Here is a 25,529-nt window from a genome sequence, read left to right as displayed (position 1 = left end):
CCTCCCTTTATATACCCAACTATTGCTGAGTCATTAGAGAGTTTCTGCAGATGATATGACTCAGTGTTGTACCTAAAGTTCAAGGTATACAGGGTAAACAGGAAGGAAGCCAATTAAGTCCTTTTGAGGCCCTAGTGCTGCTCATAGCCATGTCTGACACACAGCGCTGAACCACACAAACTGTGGTCTGCCAGTCAGTTAGTCCATTATCCAGGATACAATGGGAGTACCAACCTGCATTGAACGGAACTTTTTCCTCAGCAATGAGGGCTTTATGTTATTGAAGGCACTGGAAAAGTCAAAAAACTTGATCTTCACAGTTCTACCCTGCTTATCCAAATGGGAGTAGGCTTGGTTCAGCAGGTAGATGACAGCATCATTGATTCCTATGTACTCCTGGTATGCAAACTACAAGGGATCGAGGACTGATCTGACCAGGGGTCGGAGATGAGCCAGGACCAGCCTCTCTAGGGTCTTCATGATGTGTGAGGTCAGCACCACTGGATGGTAATCATTCAGCACTTTCAGTTGGCCCTTCTTGGGTATTGGGTCCACACATGATGTTTTTCACACAGTTGGGGCCCCTTCCAGGCTGAAACTCAGATTGAAAATGTGCTAGAGAACTCCACACAGCTGTTCAGCACACTCCTTCAAGGTCTTGGGGTTCACACCATCTGGTCCCAATACTTTGCCGTGTCTGAGCTTCCCCAGAGCCCTCCTTACCTGCTCAGTAGTGAACACAAGTCCATGATGACTGGGGAGCTGGTGGAAGGTGGGGGCTAGGGAGGTGAAGATCGAGACAACAGCAGTCAGTAGGTGCAGGGGAAGGATGAGGCGGAGACAGTGGTAGCCTGTGTTGTTAATCCATATGTTCAACTGGGGGGGGGGGGCGAGGAAGGGAGACTTTGGTACTGAGAGAGCATTGGGTTCCTTGGGCTAGTGTGCTGAGGGGGGAGTGAACAGGAGGGCATTGGCAAACCTATTGAACAACTGGTTTAACTCATTAGCCCATTCACAGTTGCATTCTGAGGCACTACAGCTAGGCTGATTGAAGCCAGTGATGTTCTTCATGCCTCTCCACACCTCCCGCTGTCAACATGAACTATAGTAAGACATGTGACCAGGTACTATGTGGTAGGCCAATCCAGAACTTCAAGGCAAATGCGGTCCATTGAGATGTGACAGATCAATTAGAGTTAGAGCTAATTGGTGGAGAAATGGCAGACAGAGTTTAATCCAGACAAGTAAGGTGTTACTCTTTGAGAAGTCAAATGTACAAGGCAGGATTCTTAGGAGCATTGATCTTGGGGTCCAAATATACAAGTGGCAACACAAGTAGATAGGGTGGTAAAGAAGGCATATGGCATGCTTGCCTTCATTGGTTGGACAGTGAGTACTGCAACTGAGAAATTACACTGCAGCTGTGTAAAACTTTGCTAGCTACATTTGGAAATTTTTTGTGCAGTTCTGGTTTCTGCAATGTAGGAAAGATGAGGAGGTTTTGGCAAGAGTGCACAAGAGGATTACTGAGATGCCACCTGGATTAGAGAGTATTAGCTGTAAGAAGAGGTCGGACAAACTAAGATTGTTCTCTCTCATGGGAGGCTGACCACAAGGCCTGATATAGGTTTGTAAAATTATAAGAGGCGCATAATTTTGATAGATTATGGGTAGATGTCAACGCCTTTTGCCCATGGTGGTAATGTCAAATAGGAGTTGACACAGCTTTTAATGTTAGAGGGAGGAATGTTTAAAGACGTCTCAGGCAAGTTTTTATATACAGAGAGTGGTTGGTGCCAGGAATACTCTGCCAAGTGGAAGCAGATGTAACAGTGACATTTAAGAGGCATTTGTACAGAAACATGAACATATAAGGATATTGATCATGGGCAGACTGCTGGGAGCAGTTTAATTTTGCATCATGATTGGCAAAGACATTGTGGGAGGGACGTGTGGTGACCCTCTGGAGTGTTGGCTGTTAATGCAAATGATTCATTTCACTGTTTGTTTTGATTTACACGTTACAAACAAACTTGAGTCTTGGGATGAAAAGCCTGTTCATATATGGTACTGTTCTATGTTCTAAGAGATCAGTTTAGTCCTGTCACACTGTCAAATTTCTCAAAATGCTTCCAGAACGGTGGCTTTACTGATGGCTGGGGAGATGGTGTTGGGTAAGGACATTATCATCAGACAACAAAAGACAATAAGACATAGGATCAGATTTAGGCCACTCGGCCCATGGAGCCGATTCCGCCTTTTAAACACAGCTAATTGACTTTTCCCTTTCCATCCCATTCTCCTGCCTTCTCCCCAGAACCTTTGACACCACTAGAACTGGTCAAGATCTTGCAAATGACAAGCAACACACATAAAAGTTGCTGCTGAACGCAGCAGGCCAGGCAGCATCTCTAGGAAGACGTACAGTTGACATTTCGGGCTGAGACCCTTCGTCAGGACTAACTGAAGGAAGAGCTAGTAAGAGATTTGAAAGTGGGAGGGGGAGGGGGAGATCCAAAATGATAGGAGAAGACAGGAGGGGGAGGGATGAAACCAAGAGCTGGACAGTTGATTGGCAAAAGGGATATGAGGGGATCATGGGATAGAGATCGTTTCGCTGAACACCTATGCTCTGTCCGCCAGAGAAAGCAAGATCTCCCAGTAGCCACACACTTCAATTCCACATCCTATTCCAATATGTCTATCTACGGCCTCCTCTACTGTAAAGATGAAGCCACACTCAGGTTGGAGGAACAACACCTTATATTCCGTCTGGGTAGCCTCCAACCTGATGGCATGAACATTCACTTCTCAAACTTCCGCTAATGCCCCACCTCCCCCTCGTACCCCATCCGTTATTTACTTATATACACACAGTCTTTTTCTCTCTCTCCTTTTTCTCCCTCTGTCCCTCTCACTATACCCCTTGCCCATCCTCTGGGATCCCCCCCCTTTCTTTCTCCCTGGGCCTCCTGTCCCATGATCCTCTCATATCCCTTTTGCCAATCACCTGTCCAGCTCTTGGCTCCATCCCTCCCCCTCCTGTCTTCTCCTATCATTTTGGATCTCCCCCTCCCACTTTCAAATCTCTTACTAGCTCTTCTTTCAGTTAGTCCTGGCGAAGGGTCTCGGACTGAAACGTCGACTGTACCTTCTCCTAGAGATGCTGCCTGGCCTGCTGCGTTCACCAGCAACCTTTGTGTGTGTTGCTTGAAATTCCAGCATCTGCAGATTTCCTCGTGTTTGCGTCTTGCAAATGACATCATGTCAATCAGTTCAATTAAAAACTAGTTAACTTGGTCAATAGATTATCTGGCCATTACCACATTGCTGTCTAAGAAAAAGGATAATTCCGCATAGAATCAGGTTGTTTGAATCACCCAGGTTGACCATCTAACAATTACACTAATCCTGCATTAATTCAGTTTCATCCTCCCTACAGACCATAAGGCGTTGGAGCAGAATTGGGCTATTAGGCCCATTGAGATTGCTCTGCTATTCCGATATGGCTATTCTCTCTCTCTCTCCCTATCGACCTCCTTCTCCTGCATTCTTCCCGTAACCTTCAACACCCTTACTAATCAAGGGTTACAGCATCAAGGCGTTACCATAGAACTAGGCTCTTGCCCTCAAATGGGCTGACAAATTTAAATTAGGATTAGTGGAGACAATGAAAGAAAATTTAACATTTTAGTGATCCTTCAACACTTCTGCTTCTATGACAAATCCGTCAGTAGAACTCAGCAGGACTTCTTTTTGGTTGGATCTTTTGGCTGATTTAGCTCTCAGATGGGATAATCAGTTGGCCTGTAAGCAAATACTGCAGGCAGTTGGAATGCAGAATGCATGAGCTTAAGGCCAGCAATCTGATCCTGTCTGCTAATGGTTGAATTCAAAAAATAGAAATACAAAGTCAAATTCATTATTTCCCTAAAATATGGGAAGCTAAGTAAAGCTGAGTGGGATAAGGAATTTTGATTGTGACCAGCACTCTGTACATCCACATGCTGTGAAATAAAGCAGTCATTTGATTCAGATCTTGTCTCACTTCACCACACATTTAGTCCATTAGCCTTAGGAAATATTATGGAAGCATTCGTGCAGGAGACACATTTACCCAGCAGCAATCACAAAGGGAGATAATTGTTACAACCGTGAGTTATGCTCTGGTATAAAGTGACACAATCCATTTGGACACAATTCACATAAAGATAATACTCTTTTACATAAGTGACTGACACCACTGAAGACACGGAGGTATTTACAGAACACCTCAATTATTCCAGTAATTTACAGTCATACAACATGCAAAGTAGCCCTTCGACCTATCACCAAGTACCCATAAAACATAGGAGCAAAATTAGGCTGTTCAGACCATTGAGTCTGCTCTGCCATTCCATCATGGTTGATTCATTATCACCCTCAACAGCATTTTCCTGCTTTCTCCCCATAACTTTTGACACCCTTACTGATTAAAAGTTATCAACCTCTGCTTTAAATATATAGATGCAAGAAAAAGTTTGTGATCCCTTTGCGATTTTGACACCCTTACTGATTAAAAGTTATCAACCTCTGCTTTAAGAATATAGATGCAAGAAAAAGTTTGTGATCCCTTTGTGATTATCTGCATTAATTACTCATAAAATGTGGTCTGATCTTCATCTAAGTCACAACAATAGACAAACCCAATCCGCCTAAACTAATAACAAACAATTGTACTTTTCTTGTCTTTTTGAGCACATTGTTTAATCAATCACAGTCTGGGTTGGAAAACGTATATAAACCCTTGTATTTAATAGCTTGCAGAACCTCCTTTAGCAGCAATAACCTCCACCAAACATTTTCTGTAGTCGCTGATCAGACTTGCACAACAGTGAGGAGGAATTTTAGACCATTCCTCCATACAAAACTGTTTCCATTCATCAATATTTTTGGGATACCTTGCATGAACAGACTTCTTCAGGTCATGCCACAACATCTTATGTGGGTTAAAGTCTGGATTCTGATTTGATCATTCCAAAACATGAATTTTCTTTTTTAAAAACCAGTCTGTTGTTAATTTACTCATGTTTTTGATCCTTGTCCTGTTGTCAACTTCTATTAAGTTTTCAGGTGATGGACCACTACCCTGGCATTCTCCTATAAAATATCTTGATACAATTCTGAATTTATTGTTCCCTCAACAATTGCAAGCTGTCCAGGCCCTGAGGCAGCAAAGCAGCCCCAAACCATGATGCTCTTCCACCATGCTTCACAGTTGGTATGAGGTTTTGGTGTTGGTGTGCAGTGCCCTTTTCCTTCCAAACATAGCGGTGTGCATTTCTACCAAAATATTCAACTTTTGAATCAACTGTCCACAGAATATTGTCCAGAAGCATTGTGAAACATCCAGGTGGTCTTTTGCAAACTTGAGATGTGCAGCAATGTTTTTTTTTGGAGAGCAGTGGGTTCCTCCATGGAGTCCTTCCATGAACACCATTCTTGTTCAGCGTTTTTTATAGTGGACACATGAACAAGTTCTAGAGATTTCTGCAGGTCTTTTGCTGTTCCCCTTGGGTACTTTTTCAATTCCTTCAGCATTGTACATTGTGCTTTTGGTGTGATCTTTGCAGGACTCCCGCTCCTAGGGAGAGTAGCAATAGTACTGAATTTCCTCCGTTTCTGGACAATTTCTTACTGTGGACTGATGAACACTCAGGTCTTTAGAAATGATTTTGTAACCTTTTCCAGCTTCATGCATCTCTACAATTCTTCTTCTAAGGTCCTCTGAAAGCTGTTTTGATCAAGGTATGGTGCACATACATCTTTCTTGAGAAGAGTAGGTTCTGGTAGTAACCTGATGTTATGTGTCTTTTTTTATAGGGTAGGGCACCTCAACAACCCACACATCCAATCTCATTGCATTGATTAGAACACCTGACTTCAAACAGCTTTTGTAAAATGCATTACCCCAGAGGTTCACATACTTTGTTAGACATAGACTGTGATTGTTTAAATGGTGTACTCAGTGTTGATGAGGAGTAGTACAAATGTTTGTGTGTTATTAGTTCACTTTGTGCATTTGTCTATTACTTGACTTAGATGAAGATCAGACCATATTTTATGAGTAATTAATGTAGAAAACCAGCTAATTGCAAAGGGTTCACAAACATTTTCTTGCAACTGTACCTAATGACCTGGCCTCCATAGCCATTGTGGCAATGAATTCCACAGATTCACCACCTTCTGTCTGAAGAAAATCCTCATCTCTGTTCTAAAGGGACATTCTTCTATTCTGAGACTATGTCCTCTTGTCCCCGACCCCCTCAATATAGGAAACATCCTCTCTACATCCATTCTATCTTGTCCTTTCAATATTTGATAGGTTTCCGTGAGTTCCCCTGCTCCTTCTCCCAAACACACTAGTAGGGATCCTAGAGGCATCAAACACTCTTGATACAGATTCCAATTTCTTATTCTCCCTATCTTGCACCATTTATCTACACACCAGGGGAAATTTACTGTGCTTAATTAACCCAGCAGCACTCACAGCTTTGGGATGTGAGAGGAAAATGGAGCACCCAGAGGAAACCCATGTGGTCACTGAAAGATCATGCGAACTCCACAGACAGCACTGGAGGTCAGGCTCACTAGAATTGTGAAACCCATATTCTACTTGTGTGTGACTCTAGCATCTTTGCTGCCATTCATTACAACTTCCCACTTATTTTTTTTAAAATAAAAGTTGAATGGCTTCTATTTTGTACTCAAAATTCATTTTATCGGAAGAAGTCATAACAACAGTTACTGGAAAATTCTAGTGAACAGATTGTGGGAGGATATTGAGCTTTAAGAACAGTTGTGTGTTTTAGTGTAACTTTCTCTTGCAAGACAGAATTAGTACTATAACTGATGAGTCATAAAAATTAACTGCCTCTTGCAAGCATTTAAAATTGTAAGGGGTACACATACATAAACATATGAGATATGAATTATTGAGCAGATGCATTATTTGGCATACCTCAGAAGCCAGACCTGAGATATGGAGTGGACAGTCTGCCTTATGAGGAATGGCTGGACAAGCCAGGATAGCACTGCCGAAGTTTAAAACCGGAGGCAGTGGACTGAAACATACAAGATCCTGAGGCATCTTGGCAGGGTGCAACTAGAACCAGAGCACAGCGGCTGAATAGAGGGATGTCAATTTGGAAGGAGATGAGGAGGAATTTCTTTAGCTAGAGTGTGGTGAATCTGTGGAATTCGATGCCGCAGATGGCCGTGGAGGCCAGGACACTGGGTGTATTTAAGCTGGAGGTTGATAAGTTCTTGATTAGTTGGTCATGAAGGCAGGGAGGGCAGGGGAATGGAGTTGAGAGGGAAATTGATCAGCATGACTAAATGGCCGAGCAGCCAGCCAAATGGCCTAATTCTGCTTCTATGTCTTATGGTCTTAACTGGAGAGGATGTTTCCCTTGTGGGAAAATCTAGAACCAGAGGTCACTGCTTAAAATAAAGGGTCACCAAAATCTAATAGGTGAGGCATTTTTGTTTTCTTTTGGAGGGCCATGAGCCTTTGGAATTCTCTATTTTAAAGCTCTGTGACAGCAGATTCTCTGAATGGCTTTAAGTTGGAAATAGGTACTGTACATACTTTCTAAGAGGGTGAAAATGTACTGTGTGTAGATGGGACTGCAGAATTAAGATCAGAAGCCGCTCAGCCGTCATCTTCTTAAATGGCGGAGGAGGCTTGAGCAACTGATTAACTACTCTTGCTGCTAATTCATATGCACTTAAGGAACATGCTTCCTAATCATAAATCATTGCTATGAAAGAGGAACCTTGCATTGTGAACTGCAGACAATTCTGTAGATAAAACTAGCTGCACAAATTTTACATAACGTTGTGACATCTTTGCACATTCAACTGAACCAAAAGATGATGTCGATCATCATCTACAGCTCATCCAAAAGATAATATAGCACTTCTTCAGATTTACTTCTTTAAATGTTCCATCTTAAAGGTTATGTACTTGGGAACCAGACTGACACATAATTTCTGGTTGAGATGGAAACACAAAATCTGGCGCTTGACAGGAATCCAGTATGACGCTTTATAGCATTTGGTTTCAATGCCATTATAGTCCACCGTACCTTATAAGCAGTGTTGTTGAGCACCTTCATAGCAAGGTCAGAGACCTCTGGGAAAGGATCTGCTGCCAGGTGAAGCAGAACACGCCAAATCTGAGTGTAGACACTGTTAAATGACACCCCTGTGAAAAAGAAAATGGTAAATGTTTAACCCATTAGTGATAACAAATCCGCAAGTCGTTCACCTATCAACAGATCAGAACAAGACTGAATTCTGGTAGAAGTCCATCCCCTATGTTACAAGGTTACACTAATATGCTTTTGAACTGCTTAAGTCAACTTCAGTAAAGTTTCTGAAGCAGACTTTACGGCATGGTAGTGCTGGAGTCAAGTAAGATGTTATTCCTGTTAACAGGAAATGTCAGCCCTTGACTTTGTTAAATGTGTGGACACTGATGTACAGGCAGCCATCACAGTGTTCCTGACAGATCGGTGTCAGGGTCCAGTGGCATGGAGTGCAAGATGACTGCGGACACTTCACTGCTGCGGCCTTCCTCTGCTTTCACTGCCGTTGTGATGTGTTATCACCGTCCACCAGCTTCACCACTGAAGTCTTGGTTGGATTGCTCTTTGGCTGGAACCTCCCCTTGACCTTACCGCCATGGTAAGCTCCAGACAGCATCTATTTTAGGATCTCAGGAACCCACAAGCCTCTCCATCTCGTCAAGGAGCGTAGTAGTTATTGTATGGCATGTTTAGCAAAAGACATTCTAAGAAATGCTGTGATCTGGAAGTGTTGTTACTGAGACAAAGTGAGGGCTTCACTGAATGTCAGGCTTCAGTAAGGAGGTGAGCAGAGAGTAGATAAGGTCTTTTTTTCCTTCTCTCTCTTAGTCAAAAGGACGGGGGATACAAGACAGTAGTTGGGTACAAGGGGTAGTATTGGAAGGATTTTTTTAAGATTGTTAGAATGAAACTAGTGAGTTACCACAGAGACTAGTGCTGGGACCTTTGCTTGTTACATAAACTAATGACTGTATATGAACGCACAAGGTATGATGAGTAAGTCTGCAGATGACTCTGAAGTGGGTGTTGTGGAAAACAGGGAAGATTACAGAAGGCTACAGCAGGATATAGATCAGATGGGAATCCGGAAGGAGCATTGGCAGATGGAATTCAACCTTGACAAATGCAGTAATGCATTTTGGGAAGTCAAAAGGGAGTAGGACATACAGTATACAGTAAATATTTAGGCACCAAGGAGTATTGATAGCTGAGGACCTTTGGGGTTCAAGTCCATAGTTCCCTGAAAGTGGCAACACAGGTAGACAGAGACCTGTGTTGGCTGGAGTCAGGGCCTTGTGCATTGGCTCTTGGTAGGGTCACCCATGCAGGTAGAGGCCAGACTAAGAGTGGTCCACCAGTCCTCCAGATTTGAGGGTTCAGCTCAGGGCTAACAACTTTGACTGGTCAAAAAGAAAATTGTTATGGAAACCTTGTATATCCGAGTGTAACGGTACAGAGATGGAGAGCTTTCATTGCTGCCCTCAACGCCAGTGGCGTAGCAGGCAGTAAGAAAGTAATAGAAGGATTTGGACTTAAGGCAGGCAAATGGAATTAGTGTGGAGAGGTATACAAGTAGTGGGCTAAAGGCCCTGTTCTTGCATTGTACAACTCTATGACGTTAAACAAGTGGAGAATGAATTGAGTACCTCTCAAATAAGTCTCCTTAATTGGCAATTACATTTGTCATAATTTAGTAGTTAATACCTGATTTGCCAACTCATCACTTCACTCTACTCTCAAAAACACATCTCAGCAGGACCTCTACAGCTGTAAAATGCAGTATACAAGAAATGTCACCAATTTCCCCCCCCTCCCAAATTTCTGTCAGACCTTACCAGAGAAGTAATTAAAGACATTTTGGGCCGAGCTCGTTCATCAGGACTTGATGAAGTTTCTCAGCCTGAAACGTCGACTGTTTATTCCTTTCTATACATCGTCGATACCTTTATTTTACACTTTTATGGAACTCATTAGTTGAGTGCTTAGAGCCAATTCTTTCCTAACCCAGTAATGACACAGATTCTGACCTAATACATCACTCGCAGCACTAAGAACACATAATTATTTTGATGCTGTAGGATATATATTAATTATTCAGCAGGCAAACAATTGATAATGAAGCTGCAACAATTCCTGTGCTGTGAAGGATTTAATGGCTGTGGGTGCTGCAGCTCAATGTATTAAAATTACACACTAACAAACAACCATTTAGGAATAGATATTAAGATTCAATTATAAATAGGTTTGCTAGCATTTTACAGTAAGATGACCAAAACAAATACTCATCTGAGATACACACGAAAAATGCTGGAGGAACTCAGCAGCTCAAGCAGTATGTATAGAAAGGAATAAACAGTCGACGTTTCAGGCTGAGAAACTTCATCAAGTCCTGATGAACGAGCTCGGCCCAAAATGTCGACCATTTATTCCCTTCCAGAGATGCTGCCTGACCTGCTAAGTTTCTCCAGCATTTTATGTGTGTTGCTCTGGATTTTCCAGCATCTGCAGAATCTCCTGCATTTACTCATCTGAGATATTGCACCATTTATAGGGAAAATAAATTTGGTGCACATCACCAAGGGATTGCTTGTGAGGTAAGTGAAAGCGTTTCAATGGCAGCAGCCATGAGTTGAAGGTGGAGAAAGGGGTGAGATTCACAGCAGTCTGTTACAAAGTCAATTTACTTCAAAAAGAGTGAGTTTATTTACATAGGCAAAAAAAACTCAGATTCACTGCACTGTAACATACAGTGAAATGTGTCCTTCACACTGGAAAGTTGTTCCAGCATTGTGTGTGTGTGTGTGTGTGTGTGTGTGTCTTGTTCTAGATTTCCAGCATCTGCAGAACCTTGCGTCTATGACTAACAACAAAAAGTGGTTGAGGCAGGTTCAACAGTATCATTGAAACACTTACTTCCTGCCCATTACACCACTGGTGTTTAGGGCAGCAATGAAGGTCCTCCATCTCTGTCTGTCATTGGCCATCTTCTCTATTGTGTCCCAGATGTGGTTCAGTGTCCTCATTTCTGCCTGTATGGTATGGCACCAAGTTGCTTTTGATCTGCTCATTTCCTCCGCCCTCCAGGAGTCCAATGACGTACCTGGTCTTGGCAGTGTTCAGGGCTTCCTTCACCATGCGACTGGTTTCCGCTCGGATTTCACTACTGTCAGCTATGTGGAGTCCCAGGTGGAAGGGCCCCCTATTCATGCTAAATTGCTCTATTTCACCCGAAGGATGTACTGGGGTCAGCCCACAGCTGTCGTCAAACATTCAAGAGCTAACATAACATGCCTATAAGGTTCAGGCGTACAACATAAAACCCTTTCCTTTCATCCACCCATCTGCTAACCATACACACCACCCCCACCTCAGGCCTCCAACCTCAAGACAAGCTGCCTCTGGGCCTCCAAACCCTTCCAATTAAAGCAGGCAGCTGGGTAGTGAATCACATCACACACTCTGGAGCGTTTTAGTTCTGTGGAGTGGAGTGCTTGGGGTGAAAGTGACACCGGCACCATGGATGCTGGTCAGAAACACGGAAGAGACGAGTTGACTGGAAAAAAGCACAGTGTCCTCGGGGATCGACATTAGCACCACTGAATAGTTCGAGATTTATTAATGACTCAGACACTGGTCAAAGGTTACACTTTCAACATTTTGACTAGAGTAAAGCCTTCAGCAGACTTTAGAAGGACGCACAGTGGATCGACTGATGAAATGGATTAGATGCACAAGGATCTGATGCTGAAAAGTGTGGAGAGAAGAGTGAGAGCCAGCATTAAATAAATGCCATTAATTTAATGGGGCTCGGCACGAACAGAGACCAGGAAGCATCTAGGCATAAGTATTAGAGGAGCTGTACAAAAGCACACAAAATCATTGGTTTTATCAGCTGCACCGTAGAACACAAAATCAACGGTGTTATGCTAAACACTTTATTCATTGCAGCTAAAATACTTAAGAATTAAAGATCTAAAAAATTAGAGAAAAGCATTATTTATCACATGCACATCGAAATGTACAGTGAAATGTGTTGTTTGTGTCAAATCAAATCAGTGAGGATTGTGTTGGGCAGCCTGTAGGTGTCACCATGCTGCTGGTGGTTTATTTTAACAAAAATGTGAAGGCAATTGAAATTCTGCTGAGGAGATTTACCAGAATACAAGAGTGATAAAAAAAAAATGTGTTGCACAGGTTCACAATCCCTTATCCGAAATCCTTAAGGCCAGTTGCATTTCAGAATTCAGAATTTTTTGGATTTTGGACCCCCCCCCCCCCCAAAATACCAAAAAACGCGTATGCTCAAGTCCCTTATTTAACCTGGCTCAGTGCGGTGGGCTTTAGGACCCAGCAGCGCACCAAACCACATCCTATAAGACTGACTTATGGGAGCGAACAAACTAACAGTGTAGAAGAAAATTAGAGGGAAATTTTCATTCTAAAGACTGTCCAGTCTTTTGAAGAGGAGGATTCTAGGCCTAGGCCTACAGACAATTCTGATGAGGATAATGATGAAGAATTGCAATCATCTGAGTCATTTCACTGCACTAGTGCAACAATAGACACAAAAGAAGTCCATCTTTTTTTTTACAGAACTATAAAAGTTTAATTGCACAACAAATACACAAAGTACAAATGTTAAATATTTACAAGACAGCAAATAAATTCAAATTAAAATATGATTACTACTGTCTATAAAACAGTCAATTCCCTGGGTGGCCCACCGGTCCTAGAAATTCCCCACTGTACTCATGGTGACCGCATGCTCCCTCTCAAAGGATAGCTGGGCATAAAAGTACCCTCAGAAGAGGGGCAGGCAGTTGGCTCTGGCAGAGCCCTTGTCTTTCCGCCACCTAGACCTAGACCTGTGAACAGCCATCTTGGCTGGGCCCAGAAACAAGCCCACGAATAGATCCTCATCGCAACCCACCCCCTTCTGTACTGGGTGCCCGAACACAAGGAGCGTGGGGCTGAAGTGTAACCAGAAACTGAGCAACAGGCCCGTCAGACATACAAACAGGGGCTGCAACCTCTGACGCTTCATATAAGCATGGTACACTGATTCCTCCTGACCACAGAACGAACAAGTGGATGGGGTGTCAGTGAACCTGCTTAAAAACCTGTTGCACGGTGCTGCCCTATGCAACACCTTCCACCCCAGGTCCCCAATGTACAGGGGAAGGACTTCTGCATAAAGAGATTTCCGCTGGGGACCTCCTCCGCTGCCAGATGGTAAAACAGATCGCCAAGGCGAGTCTGGTCGGCAACGAAGGCATGGAAGTGAAAGGTGTGCAAGAGTAGCCTGTAAAAGAAACGCTTTGGAGAGTCATGGAAAGGTCCAGTAGGCATCCCTGTGAGACGGCTCAAGTTACGCAGGACCCTCTCCTGTGTGGTGTCCCGAGGTCTGCTACCGATGACCAATTCCAGCCTCCTCACAGCTACTGTGACAGAATGGCAGAATGGAGACCAATCCCCTCGCAGTTAGAACACCGTCCTCCACTGGCGCAGGAGCACTGTGTCCGGATGAGACTAGAGCCCGTACCGTCAACAGCTCTCGGTAAAAACGAGGCAGTCCCTTCAAAATGGTGGCAGCAGCTGACGCTGTCCGCTGGAAGCCGTGTGTCCAGCTGCAGGCAGTGTCCCCAGTAGAGAAAGTGAGTCACATGCGCGAGCCATCTTGGGGGTGGGGAGGGGGTGATCATTATGTAGGTATCTCTGCAGGGTCCTGAGATGCAGAGCCACCAGATGGGTGCACACACACACCACTGACTGACCACCCTCCGTGATTTTTAGACTCAGGACCGCAGCAGAGACCCAATGCCCTCTGTCGCCCCAGAAGTCCACCAGCCTCTTCTGGGTCCTGGAGACAAAAGCAGTGGGTGGAACTAAAGTAATCACTGGTACCATATTTTTACAATGAAAGCTACTTATCAATGGGTTTCACATGGACTGGTGATCCAAGTTGTCCTATTCCATTGTGCCTTGTCTGTGCAAAAAAAACCATACAAATATAGCAAAAGGTCCAGCAAAATTGAAAAGACACAACTACAAATCACAGCCATTGACACGTAAAAGTGCTGATTATTTTAAATGACTGTTGGAATCTTAAAACAAACAGATTAAAGTTTTTGAAAATAAAGTCACAGTCAGTAAAAGGATGCAGGAAGCAAATTATTCAGTAGCTTTAAGACCAATTCATTCGAGAATGTTTAAAAAACCGTGAAAACCTGGACAAAGAACACACCAATCTCCTGCTACATACAGAAATCTAATTGCTTAGCAGAGGAAAAGTTTTCAACAGGGTGTTTGAGTTGAAAGGTGAATTGCAGGAGTACTTTCAAGAAAATAGTAGGCCAGTGCTTTGAAGATGAAGAATGGAGGCAGAAACTAGCCTACTGAACAGATATTTTTCACCATATGAATCAGTTGAATAAGTCTTTGTGAGGTTCTGGAGAAAATGTGTTGAACTCAAGTGACAAGATTCTTGGATTTAAAAGGCAACTGAAACTTAAGAAAAATCATGTTGCAAAAGGAAATCTTGAAATGTTTCCACTGCTGCTTGGGCTTGAGAGTGAGGATGGATATCAAAAGTCTCGGTTCTTATTGAAAACCATCTGGAAGAACTGCAGAACAAAATTGAACAGTATTTTTCCTCCCTTTCAACATGTGTATGACTGGGTGAGGGACCCTTTCCTCTGTAACTTCTGCTCAGCCTGAGAACTTGACTTTGAGAGAAGAGGAAGAACTTTGAGTGCACTCTGATCATGCACTCAAGATGAGATTTACTGACCTGCCAGTGGACAAGTTCTGGATTTCTGTGAAAGAACAGCATCCTGCCATTCACAGGAAAGCAATGAACATTTTGTTGCAGTTCTCAACTTCTTACATGTGCGAGCAAGCTTTTTCTTGTTTAACAACTATCAAAAGCAAGGATAGAAATTGTCTCATTTCAGCTGAAGGTGAAATCTGTGTGTGCTCATTTCATTCGACCCAGAAATGAGAAATTTATCATGTTTGCCTTAGGAGCATTTAAAATTATGAAAGAGAAAGAAAGAGTTGTTTCAAGAAAGGTAAGCCAAGCTTAACTATCTGTTTTTTTTAAAGAAAGGTTGGCTAAAAATTCATTCTCTACTAAAAAGAGCTTTGGGTTGTTATATCTACAACTGACTGATCACGCTAACCCGTGAGCTCTAGATATAATAATTTTTATGCAGGGGTTCTCTGAGACTTCAAAATTATTTCAAGGGTTCCTCCAGGTCAAAAAGATTGAGAAAGGCTACTCTAACCTATACCTTTCACATCCTCTTCACAACTCATTTTCCTACCAAGCTTTATTTCTTCAACAAACATTGATACATTATACTCTGCAATCTCATTTAAATCACAGATCTCTCCTGTGACTAGCTCAGATGGGCACTCAGTCCTCAGAGTAGCTGACTAGTTACTGCATATTAAGCAGAGAACAGCCTGTTTTCCCTAGGAACCGAAATTTTCTGCAATAATTATGTGATGAGAGGATTGTCTTATGATTCTAAACAAATTGGGGCTGTATTCTTTGAAGTTTAGGAAAGTAGGGTGAACATATGGATACACGTAAGATTCTGAGGGGGGGCTGACAGGGTGGTTATCGAGATGCCCTCATTAGTGGGACAGTCTAAAATGAAGGACCATAGAGGAGGGAGTGGCAGGCACGTAAAACAAAGGTGCACCGAATTATTTTTTTTTTTTTTGCAAAGTATTGAGGTTCTCTGGAGGGCTGCGGAAGCTAGATCTTCAGTATTGAAGGTGGAAGTAGATACTTTTTGGAAGATCCGTGAATAATCGGGTAATGATGAGTTTGAGTACAGAGAGGAAATTAAGAACCTGGTGGCATGGTGCGAAGACAATAACCTATCCCTCAACGTCAGCAAGACGAAGGAATTGGTTGCTGACTTCAGAAGGAGTAGCGGACGACATGACCCAATTTACATCGGTGGTGCGCAAGTGGAACAGGTCAAAAGCTTTAAGTTCCTCGGGGTCAATATCACAAATGACCTGACTTGGTCCAACCAAGCAGAGTTCACTGCCAAGAAGGCCCACCAGTGCCTTTACTTCCTGAGAAAACTAAAGAAATTTGGCCTGTCCCCTAAAACCCTCACTAATTTTTATAGATGCACCATAGAAAGCATTCTTCTAGGGTGCATCACAACCTGGTATGGAAGTTGTCCTGTCCAAGACTGAAAGAAGCTGCAGAAGACCGTGAAGACGGCACAGCACATCACACAAACCAATCTTCCATCTGTGGACTCACTTTACACCGCACGCTGTCGGAGCAGTGCTGCCAGGATAATCAAGGACATGACCCACCCAGCCAACACACTTTTCATCCCTCTTCCCTCCGGTAGAAGGTTCAGGAGCTTGAAGACTCGCACGGCCAGATTTGGGAACAGCTTCTTTCCAACTGTGATAAGACTGCTGAACGGATCCTGACCCAGATCTGGGCCTTACCTTCAAAATATCCGGACCTGCCTCTCGGTTTTTTTGCATTACCTTACCTCCCATTTTTCTATTTTCTATTTATGATTTATAATTTACATTTTTAATATTTACTAATTTTAACTATTTTTAATATTTTTAATATTTAATATTTGTAATCCAGGGAGTGTGAAGCGTAGAATCAAATATCGCTGTGATGATTGTACGTTCTAGTACCAATTGTTTGGCGACAATAAAGTATAACTCTACCCAAGCTATCCACAAACATCTCACCATATAGATATCTGATAGATAATTGCAATGCAATTAAGGGCCAAAAACATTATATTCAGGTGACAGGTCTGGAGATTAGATTAAATTAAGGATCAGATAAACTCAGTAGCAGCCAGAAACAAAGTTAAACTCAATAAACCAAGGAGATGACTATTTAAAAAGATCATTCTACACATGGCTGTGGATAGATGATCTTCCTGAATAGTCCATGCAGACAATTTTCCCCACAAACTATTTAAGGGAAAAAGCACAAGATTTTCCCATTAATCAGAAAGCTTTTGTCATCATATTTGCAAAACTGCAGACGAGAGAATGCCAGACTACTGGGAAGCAGCCAAGCTAGTGTCTATTGTAACCGAATGACCAATATAAATTACTGCTTTTTTTTTCAGCAAAAAGGGAAGGTTAAAAGCAGCTGATAACTCTGTATACAAGTTGTTTTCGGGTTATCTATTATTACCACATATTCAAACTGAGATCAATTTTAATCTTCAAGTAGTGATATTTTATAGACTTGTTCATCTTGAAAAAGATTGCAAAGCCCTCTCCTGTGATCAAAAACCTTACCATCAATTAAAATTTCCATAAGATAGGGAGAGAACATTGAGTGAAGCGTCTGTGTGATGGGAACGCTGATATACGCCAATCTTACTTCCGCCCGAAATGATGAGCTACCAAGACGTATTTTAAAGTTAGTGTAATCTAGTTGTAAGAACTTGATTACACCAACTTCAGGTAATTGACTAATCAAAGTACACGCAGAATTGGTTATTATATAGGCCAAAGCTGGATTCAAATGTGATTTGGAACAATCAAAGTAGACTCATCTGGAATTAACATTGCATAACAAACCCATGCTTTAGCAATGCCATTTTAACAAAGCATAAACACAGGCTTCTTTATCTAGAAATGGTTAGTTAAATCTCACATTTTTTGCCCTTCTCGTCTTAGGGACAGCTAATGCCTGAGTAGTATTGCATATAGTGACATATATAATGCCTATAAAAAGTATTCACCCCTCCTTGGTGTTATTCTTTTATTCATGCTTTATTGTTTTACAACATTGAATCACAGTGTATTTAATTTGCCTTTTTTTGACAATGACTCTTACGTGTCAAAGTGAAAACAGATTTCTACAAAGTGATATAAATTAATTATAAAAATAAAACACAAAGTAAATAAAACATAAGTATTCACCCCTTTTAATATGACACACTAAATCATCACTGGTGCAGCCAAATGATTTTAGAAGTCACATAATTAGTTAAATGGAGATCTCTTTTTGGAGACCTGGGTGTTGTCAAGGTGTTTCAATTGACTGTACTAAAAATACACCAGCATCTGGAAGATCCAACTGCTGGTGAGTCAGTATCCTGGCAAAGACTACACCATGAAGACAAAAGAACACTCCAAGCAACTCAATGAAAAGGTTATTGAAAAGCATAAGTCAGGAGATGAATACAAGAAAATTTCCTAAGTCATTGAATATCCCTTAGAGTACAGTTAAGTCAGGCTACGTCCACATTACGCCGGATAATTTTGAAAATGAAGCTTTTTCTCTTCATTTTGACCCTCCATCCACATTGAAACAGCATTTTCATCCCCCGAAAACGGAGCTGTTCTAAAACACTCTCCAGAGTGTGTAAATTTGAAAACGATTGTTGCGCGTTGTAGTGTGGACAGGGTAAACAGAGATATTTCAAAACGCTGTCATGACAACACACAACAACAATGCTTTTTCTGCTTCTGCTTGGTACTGCGCAAGCAGTGCCGGACGGCTGTTATAACGCGCAGTCGGTGTGAACGGCGTGAGAGTTAAATTGTAAAGTGAGCTTTTTTGACTAGATCCCCAAATTGATTTGATTGAGTTTATCTTTAAAAGTATTAATGTCAGAAATACTGCGCAGGTCTGGCGGCAGAAGATTCCACTTGCTCGTTGATCTTGGGTAGAGGACGGCTTCATGCGTGTGTTGTTTACTTTATTGTCTACGTTAATAGCTTGTTTGGAGTTAAACATCTCCACATTCTCCACTGCTTTGCTGATTTTGTAGTCGCTTGTAACTCGCAGAAACAGTTCAACTTCATTGTCTGTCTAAACGAAGAAGTCCGGTCTGCTTTTTCCAGCGGAGGTTTTCTTTGTATTCCTCAAAGACACTGTTGAAAACTTTCTTTCACTGTTGTTGTTGGTACTCTAGTTTTTGACCAATGGAAATAGCACAACGCCGCTGCGGAAACGCAAATATTACACCATTTCCTCTTTGCTTGTTTTCTGTAGATGTGTCTACGCATGCCCAGTAGGAGTAGATTCGCCCAAATATCCGTTTTAATGTGGACAGAGATACTTTGAAAAATGCCTAGTGTGGACGCCTGTCGTTTTTACTCGAAACCGGAGTTTTCAAAATTATCCGCTCTAGTGTGGACATAGCCTCAATCATCAAGAAATGGAAAGAACATGGCACAGCTGTAAGTCTGCCTAGAGCAGGACGTCCTCACAAACTGAGTGACTGTGCAAGAAGGGGACTAGAGAGGGAGGTCCCCAAGTGACCTATGACAACTCTGGAGGAGTGGCAAGCTTCAGTGGCTGAGATGGGAGAGACTGTGCATACAACAACCATTGCCCGGTTGCTTCATCAGTTGCAGCTTTATGGGAGAGTGGCAAAGAGAAAGGCACTGTGAAAAAACTCACATGAAATCTCAGCTAGAGTTTGCCAGAAGGTATGTGGGAGACTCTGAAATCAGCTGGAAGATGGTTCTATGGTCTGATGAAACCAAAATTGAGCTTTCTGGTTATCAAGTGTAAGCCAAACACCACACATCATCAAAAACACACCATCCCTACTGTGAAGCACGATAGTGGCTACATTTTGCTGTGGGGATGCTTCACTGCAGCAGGCCCTGGAAGGCTTATGAAGGTACAGGGTAAAATTAATGCAGCAAAATACAGGGAAATCTTGGAGGAAAACCTGATGAAGTCTGCACGAGAACTGCAACTTGGGAGAATATTTGTTTCCCAGCAAGACAATGACCCCAAGCATAAAGCTGAAGGTACACAGAAATGGCTTAAAACAACAAAGTTAATGTCCTGGAGTGGCCAAGTCAGATTCCAGACCTCAGTCTAATTGCGAATTTGTGGCTGGACTTGAAAAGGGCATTTTACTCATGATCCCCATGCAATCTGACACAGCTTGAGCAGTTTTGCAAAAAAGGATGAGGAAAAACTACAGTGTCCAGATGTGCAAAGCTAATAAGAGACCTATCCACACAGACTCAAGGCTGCAATTGCTGCCAAAGATGCATTTACTAAATATTGACCTAAGGGGGGGGTGAGTAATTATGCAATCAATTATTTTGAGTATAATTGACCAATTTGTAGAAATTTGTTTTCACGTTGACGTGAAAGAATCTTTTCTATTGATCAGTGTCAAAAAAGCCAAATTAAATCCACTGTGATTCAATGTTGTTAAACAATAAAACAGGAGAACTTCCAAGGGAGCGTGAATACTACTTACAGGCACTGTATGTACTTTGATAATAAATATACTTTGACCTTTAAATTCCAGTGGATTGCCATTATTTGGCTAAGGCTTATTGACACTGGATCTTCAGGGTTTAGAGCACATTGTTTTGCACGGTTCAGAATTGTGGCGTCAAGTTGAAAGAACACATGTTTAATGCTGAAACCTATTGCAAATCAACATTAAGATCACCAAAAGTTCAATGTTTTAAATACAAGTTGAGAATGCTTCATGACTTTACTTTGCTGTTTTATTTTCACATGGATGGCATAGAACTTAAAGGAGAGTACAGGCCCTTTAGCCCACAATGTTGTGCCAACCTTTTAATCTACCCTAAGATCAATTTGATCCTTCCCTTCCAAATAGCCCTCTATTTTTTTTTATCATCCAATGAGACAGGGAAAGGATGGTAGGGTACAGGAACCGTGGCGTACAAAGGCTGTTGAAAATCTGGTCAAGAAGAAAAGAAAAGCTCACAAAAGGTTCAAAAAACTAGGTAATGATAGAGATCTAGAAGATTATAAGGCTAGCAGGAAGAAGCTTAAGAATGAAATTAGGAGAGCCAGAAGGGGCCATGAGAAGGCCTTGGCGATCAGGATTAAAGAAAACCCCAAGGCATTCTACAAGTTTGTGAAGAGCATGAGGATAAGATGTGAGAGAATAGGACCAATCAAGTGTGACAGTGGAAAAGTGTGTATGAAACCGGAGGAGACAACGGAGGTACTTAATGAATACTTTGCTTCAGTATTCACTACGAGAAAGGATCTTGATGATTGTAGGGATGACTTACAGCGGAATGATAAGCTTGAGCATATAGACATTACGAAAGAGGATGTGCTGGAGTTTTTGGAAAGCATCAAGTTGGATAAGTCTCCAGGACCGGACAAGATGTACCCCAGGCTACTGTGGGAGGCAAGGGAGGAGATTGCTGAGCCTTTGGCAATGATCTTTGCATCATCAATGGGGGCAGAAGTTGTTCCAGAGGATTGGAGGGTTGCAGGTGTTGTTCCCTTATTCAAGAAAGGGAGTAGAGATAGCCCAGGAAATTATAGACCAGTGAGTCTTACTTCAGTGGTTGGTAAGTTGATGGAGAAGATCCTGAGAGGCAGGACTTATGAACATTTGGAGAAGCATAATCTGATTAGGAATAGTCAGCATGGCTTTGTCAAAGACAGGTCATGCCTTACGAGCCTGATTGAATTTCTGAGAATGTGACTAAACACGTTCATGAAGTTGGAGCAGTAGACGTAGTGTATATGGATTTCAGCAAAGCATTTGATAAGATACCCCATGCAAGGCTTACTGAGAAAGTAAGGAGGCATGGGATCCAAGGGGACATTGCTTTATGGATCCAGAATTGGCTCGCCCACAGAAGGCAAAGAGTGGTTGTAGATGGGTCATATTTTGCATGGACGTCGGTGACCAGTGGTGTGCCTCAGGGATCTGTTCTGGGACCCCTTCTCTTTGTGATTTTTATAAGTGACCTGGATGAGGAAGTGGAGGGATGGGTTAGTAAATTTGCTGATGACATAAAAGTTGGGGGTGTTGTGGATAGTGTGGAGGGCTGTCAGAAGTTATAGCGGGACATCGATAGGCTGCAAAACTGGGCTGAGAAGTGGCAGATGGAGTCCAACCCAGATAAGTGTGAGGTATAGAGATGTCAGAGGTAATTTGTTTTTTTTTTAAACGCAGAGAGTGGTGAGTGTGTGGAATGGGCTGCCAGCAACAGCGGTGGAGGCGGATATAATAGGGTCTTTTAAGAGACTCCTGGATAGGTACATGGAGCTTAGAAAAATAGAGGGCTATGGGTGACCCCAGGTAATTTCTAAAGTATGTACGTGTTCGGTACAGTATTGTGGGCCGAAGGGCCTGTATGGTGCTGTAGGTTTTCTATGTTTCTATCCATGTGCCTATCTTAGAGTTCCTTAAATGCCCCTAATGTAATTGCCTCCATTACCACACCCAGCAAGACGTCCCATGCAGCCACAACTCTCTGGGTAAACAACTTGCATCTGACATCCACCCTCCCCATAATTTCCTCCATTCTGCTTAAAATAAAAATTCCTCCAATCTCCTTGTATTAGCCATTTCCGCCCTGGAAAAACATCTTTGGCTAGCACCTCAATTTATGCCTCTTAGCATCTTGTACACCAGGTCAAGTCTCATCCTTCACTCCAAAGAGAAAAGCCCTAGCTTGTTCCACCTATCTTTACAAAACATGCTCTTTTATCCAGGCAGCATCCTGTGCACCAACTCTAAAATTTCCATATCGTTCCTATAATGAGGTGACCAGAACTGAACACAATGCCAAAGCATGATTTTAAAAAAATACAGCGACACAGTTTCTGTTTTCCTTGGAATGTAGAAGACTGAGATCAGATTTTATAGAGGTATATAAAATTATGAGGTGTATAGATAGGGTAAATGCAAGCAGGCTTTTCCACTGAGGTTGGGTAGGACTACAACCAGAGGTCATGGGTTAACGGTGAAATGTTTAAGGGGAACATGAGGGGAAGCTACTTCACTCAGTAGGTTGTGAGAACGTGGAATGAGCTGTCAGCACAAGTGGTGCATGCAAGCTCGATTTCGAGGTTTAAGTTAAGTTTGGATAGATACATGGGTGGTTAGGGGTATGATGGGCTGTGGTCCCAGTGCAGGTCGACTGGAGTAGGCAGTTTAAATTATTTTGGCATGGACTGAATGGGCCAAAGGACCTGTCTCTGAGCTGTACTTCTCTTTGACTATGACCCGCAGGAACAGGTTGGCCAGTGTTTAAGAGTTTAAATTGGATCCAGTGACTTCTGAGATAAGGAAACCTGCACCATGCACTAGAATTGAGCATATTGCAAAAAAAAAAGACTGGGAAATGAGTCGCAGCTTTACCACAGCCAGCACTGCAATGTCACAACCATCAACTGGCACAGAATAATGCAGCACACAGCAGGATTTCTGAAACACTAATCCATATTCAAATGGCTGTCAATCAATCATACCTATTATCATAAATGGATCAACTTTCATCTGTCTAGAGAGAAAGCAATTAAATTCATTATTGTACTGAGCAGGGAAAAAGAACCTTACACCCCTACATATGAATACTTAGCAAAAGCATCTTATTTACATGATGGTTGGCTTGTTAAGTGTGAAAGATTGTCAAAATGATGAATTATGCAGTTTTTAGGTTTCCCATGGTGTAGCAGCTGAATATTTAAAACAGTTACATAATGAAAAAAATGAAAGATTTCTGTTTGATAATGCAGTGTGTTTACATAAGAAAGACACACAGCAGACTAATGTTATGCCCTTGTAAACTTCACATTCTTATGTAAAAGAAAGCAGGTTTTAAGAGGGCAGTATCACCAACATGATGAAAATTTGCATTTATGGTGTTCTACAACTCTTTTATATTTCTAAGACCGCTACATGTGGTCTCAGAAATTTATCCTGATGCAATGAAAATAAATCTTCACATACGAAAAGACTAACACAGGATCAGCTGTAGAATTGTGCAGATTTGATATACATTTTTGCAGACCTTCAGCCTCTACACTCTCTGCAAAAAATAAAAGGGACAATTTTGGATAAAAAAGCCTTTCTAATATAGCACTAACGGCAGCACACAGTACCGCAGCAGTGACCTGGGTTCGACTCCCACCACTGCCTGTAAAGAGGTTAGCATGCACTCTCAGTGACTGCATGGGTTTCCTCTTATGTTTCATCCGGTTACTAAGTTTCGGGCATGCTATGTTGTGGGCTACCCCAGCACATCCTTGGAAATCACAACCATCTCACTGTGTGTTTCTGATATTTCAATAAGTAGTACATAGAATATTGTAGCGTGGTACAAGCTCTCTGGCCCACAATGTTGTACTGACCTTTTAACCTATTCTATGATCAACCCTTCCCTCCTACATAACACTCCGTTTTTCTATCATTCATCTAACAAATTCTTAAATGCCCCTAATTTGTACATGTGACAGGTAGAGCTAATCTTAATCTTTTAAGATGCTTACCTTTAGTCCAACTCTGAAAAAGTTGATCTCAACTAGGTTCACTGTGACTGTTAAGAGAACAAATCAAAATGGATACTTCATCTAAAAATCCTGACAGTAGGCATTGATCAGTTACTCGACAGTGGGGGGCCATCACAACTGAGCTTGATGCTCTTATTTGATAATTGAGGCATATGATGTAGTCAATGCATCATATCTTTGAATGGACAATGAACCCATGAACACTACCTACTATATTTTCCCCTTTTTGTGCACTACTTATTTAATATAATAAATTAAGTATATAGTATATTCACACTTATTGTAATTTACAGCTTTCCTTATTATGTATGAATGTATTGCTGCATCAAAACAATAAATTTCACAACATACTTACTGGCCGTTACGCCTCTGGCGTTTAGGGCAGCAATGAAGGTCTTCCATCTCTGTGTAGGATTCTTCATTGCTGTTTCCATAACAATTCTTTTTTGACCTGTTAGGGTTGTTAGCCCTGAACTGAACCTGGAGGACTGGTGGACCACTCTTAGTCTGGCCTCTACCCTTTGATCTGTCTGGCATGGGTGACCCTACCAAGAGCCAAAGCACAGGGTCTTGACTCCAGCCAGCATAGCTCTCTGAGTCATTGAGACACCCAAGCCTCCAAACCCTACAAGATTGGAGGTTCACAACATACAGTGCTTTTTAAAGGAATTCAGATTGCAACTGATAGTTCACATAAATGAGTATTACAACCAGGACATAAAATTATAGTGCCAGGACATAAAATTTCCATAAATTACTATGAAAGAAAATCTAAAAATTCAAATACTGAGATGTCAGCAGATTAGGCTATTTGGCCGAAGTGAGAATCCACTCCTTGTTCTGTATAGGAGAGGGTTTCAGGACAGAGATGCACCAAGGTACAGTCAAGGGCTCCATCAGCCGTGGATCAAAATCACTGCTTTGGTGGCGGAATCTTGTTGAAGGTAGAGGAAATTGAAAAGAACATCAGTCAGCTCCATTATGGATACTGACTTACAGTGCAAGGACATAAAATTACAGTAAATTACAGCAAAATGCAGTAAAATGAATATTGAAGTACAGTTCATGAGCCATTCAGAAATCTCCGGCTTCCCCTTATT

General features: G+C 42.0%; 1 protein-coding gene across 3 annotated transcripts in view; it reads right to left on the bottom strand.

The window, feature by feature from the left end:
* The window catches only part of rptor (regulatory associated protein of MTOR, complex 1), a 491,598-nt gene that overhangs the window by 148,610 nt on the left and 317,459 nt on the right, over window positions 1–25,529 (bottom strand). For all 3 annotated transcript variants that reach the window (XM_072241994.1, XM_072241995.1, XM_072241996.1), the window contains exon 21: window positions 8,130–8,248. In XM_072241994.1, coding sequence (XP_072098095.1) covers window positions 8,130–8,248 — 119 coding nt within the window. The remainder of the gene's footprint in view (window positions 1–8,129; window positions 8,249–25,529) is intronic.

The sequence above is a fragment of the Mobula birostris genome, chromosome 24 (assembly GCF_030028105.1).
Source record: "Mobula birostris isolate sMobBir1 chromosome 24, sMobBir1.hap1, whole genome shotgun sequence".
Taxonomy (NCBI): domain Eukaryota; kingdom Metazoa; phylum Chordata; class Chondrichthyes; order Myliobatiformes; family Myliobatidae; genus Mobula; species Mobula birostris.
This window is presented reverse-complemented; position numbering and strand designations above follow the sequence as displayed.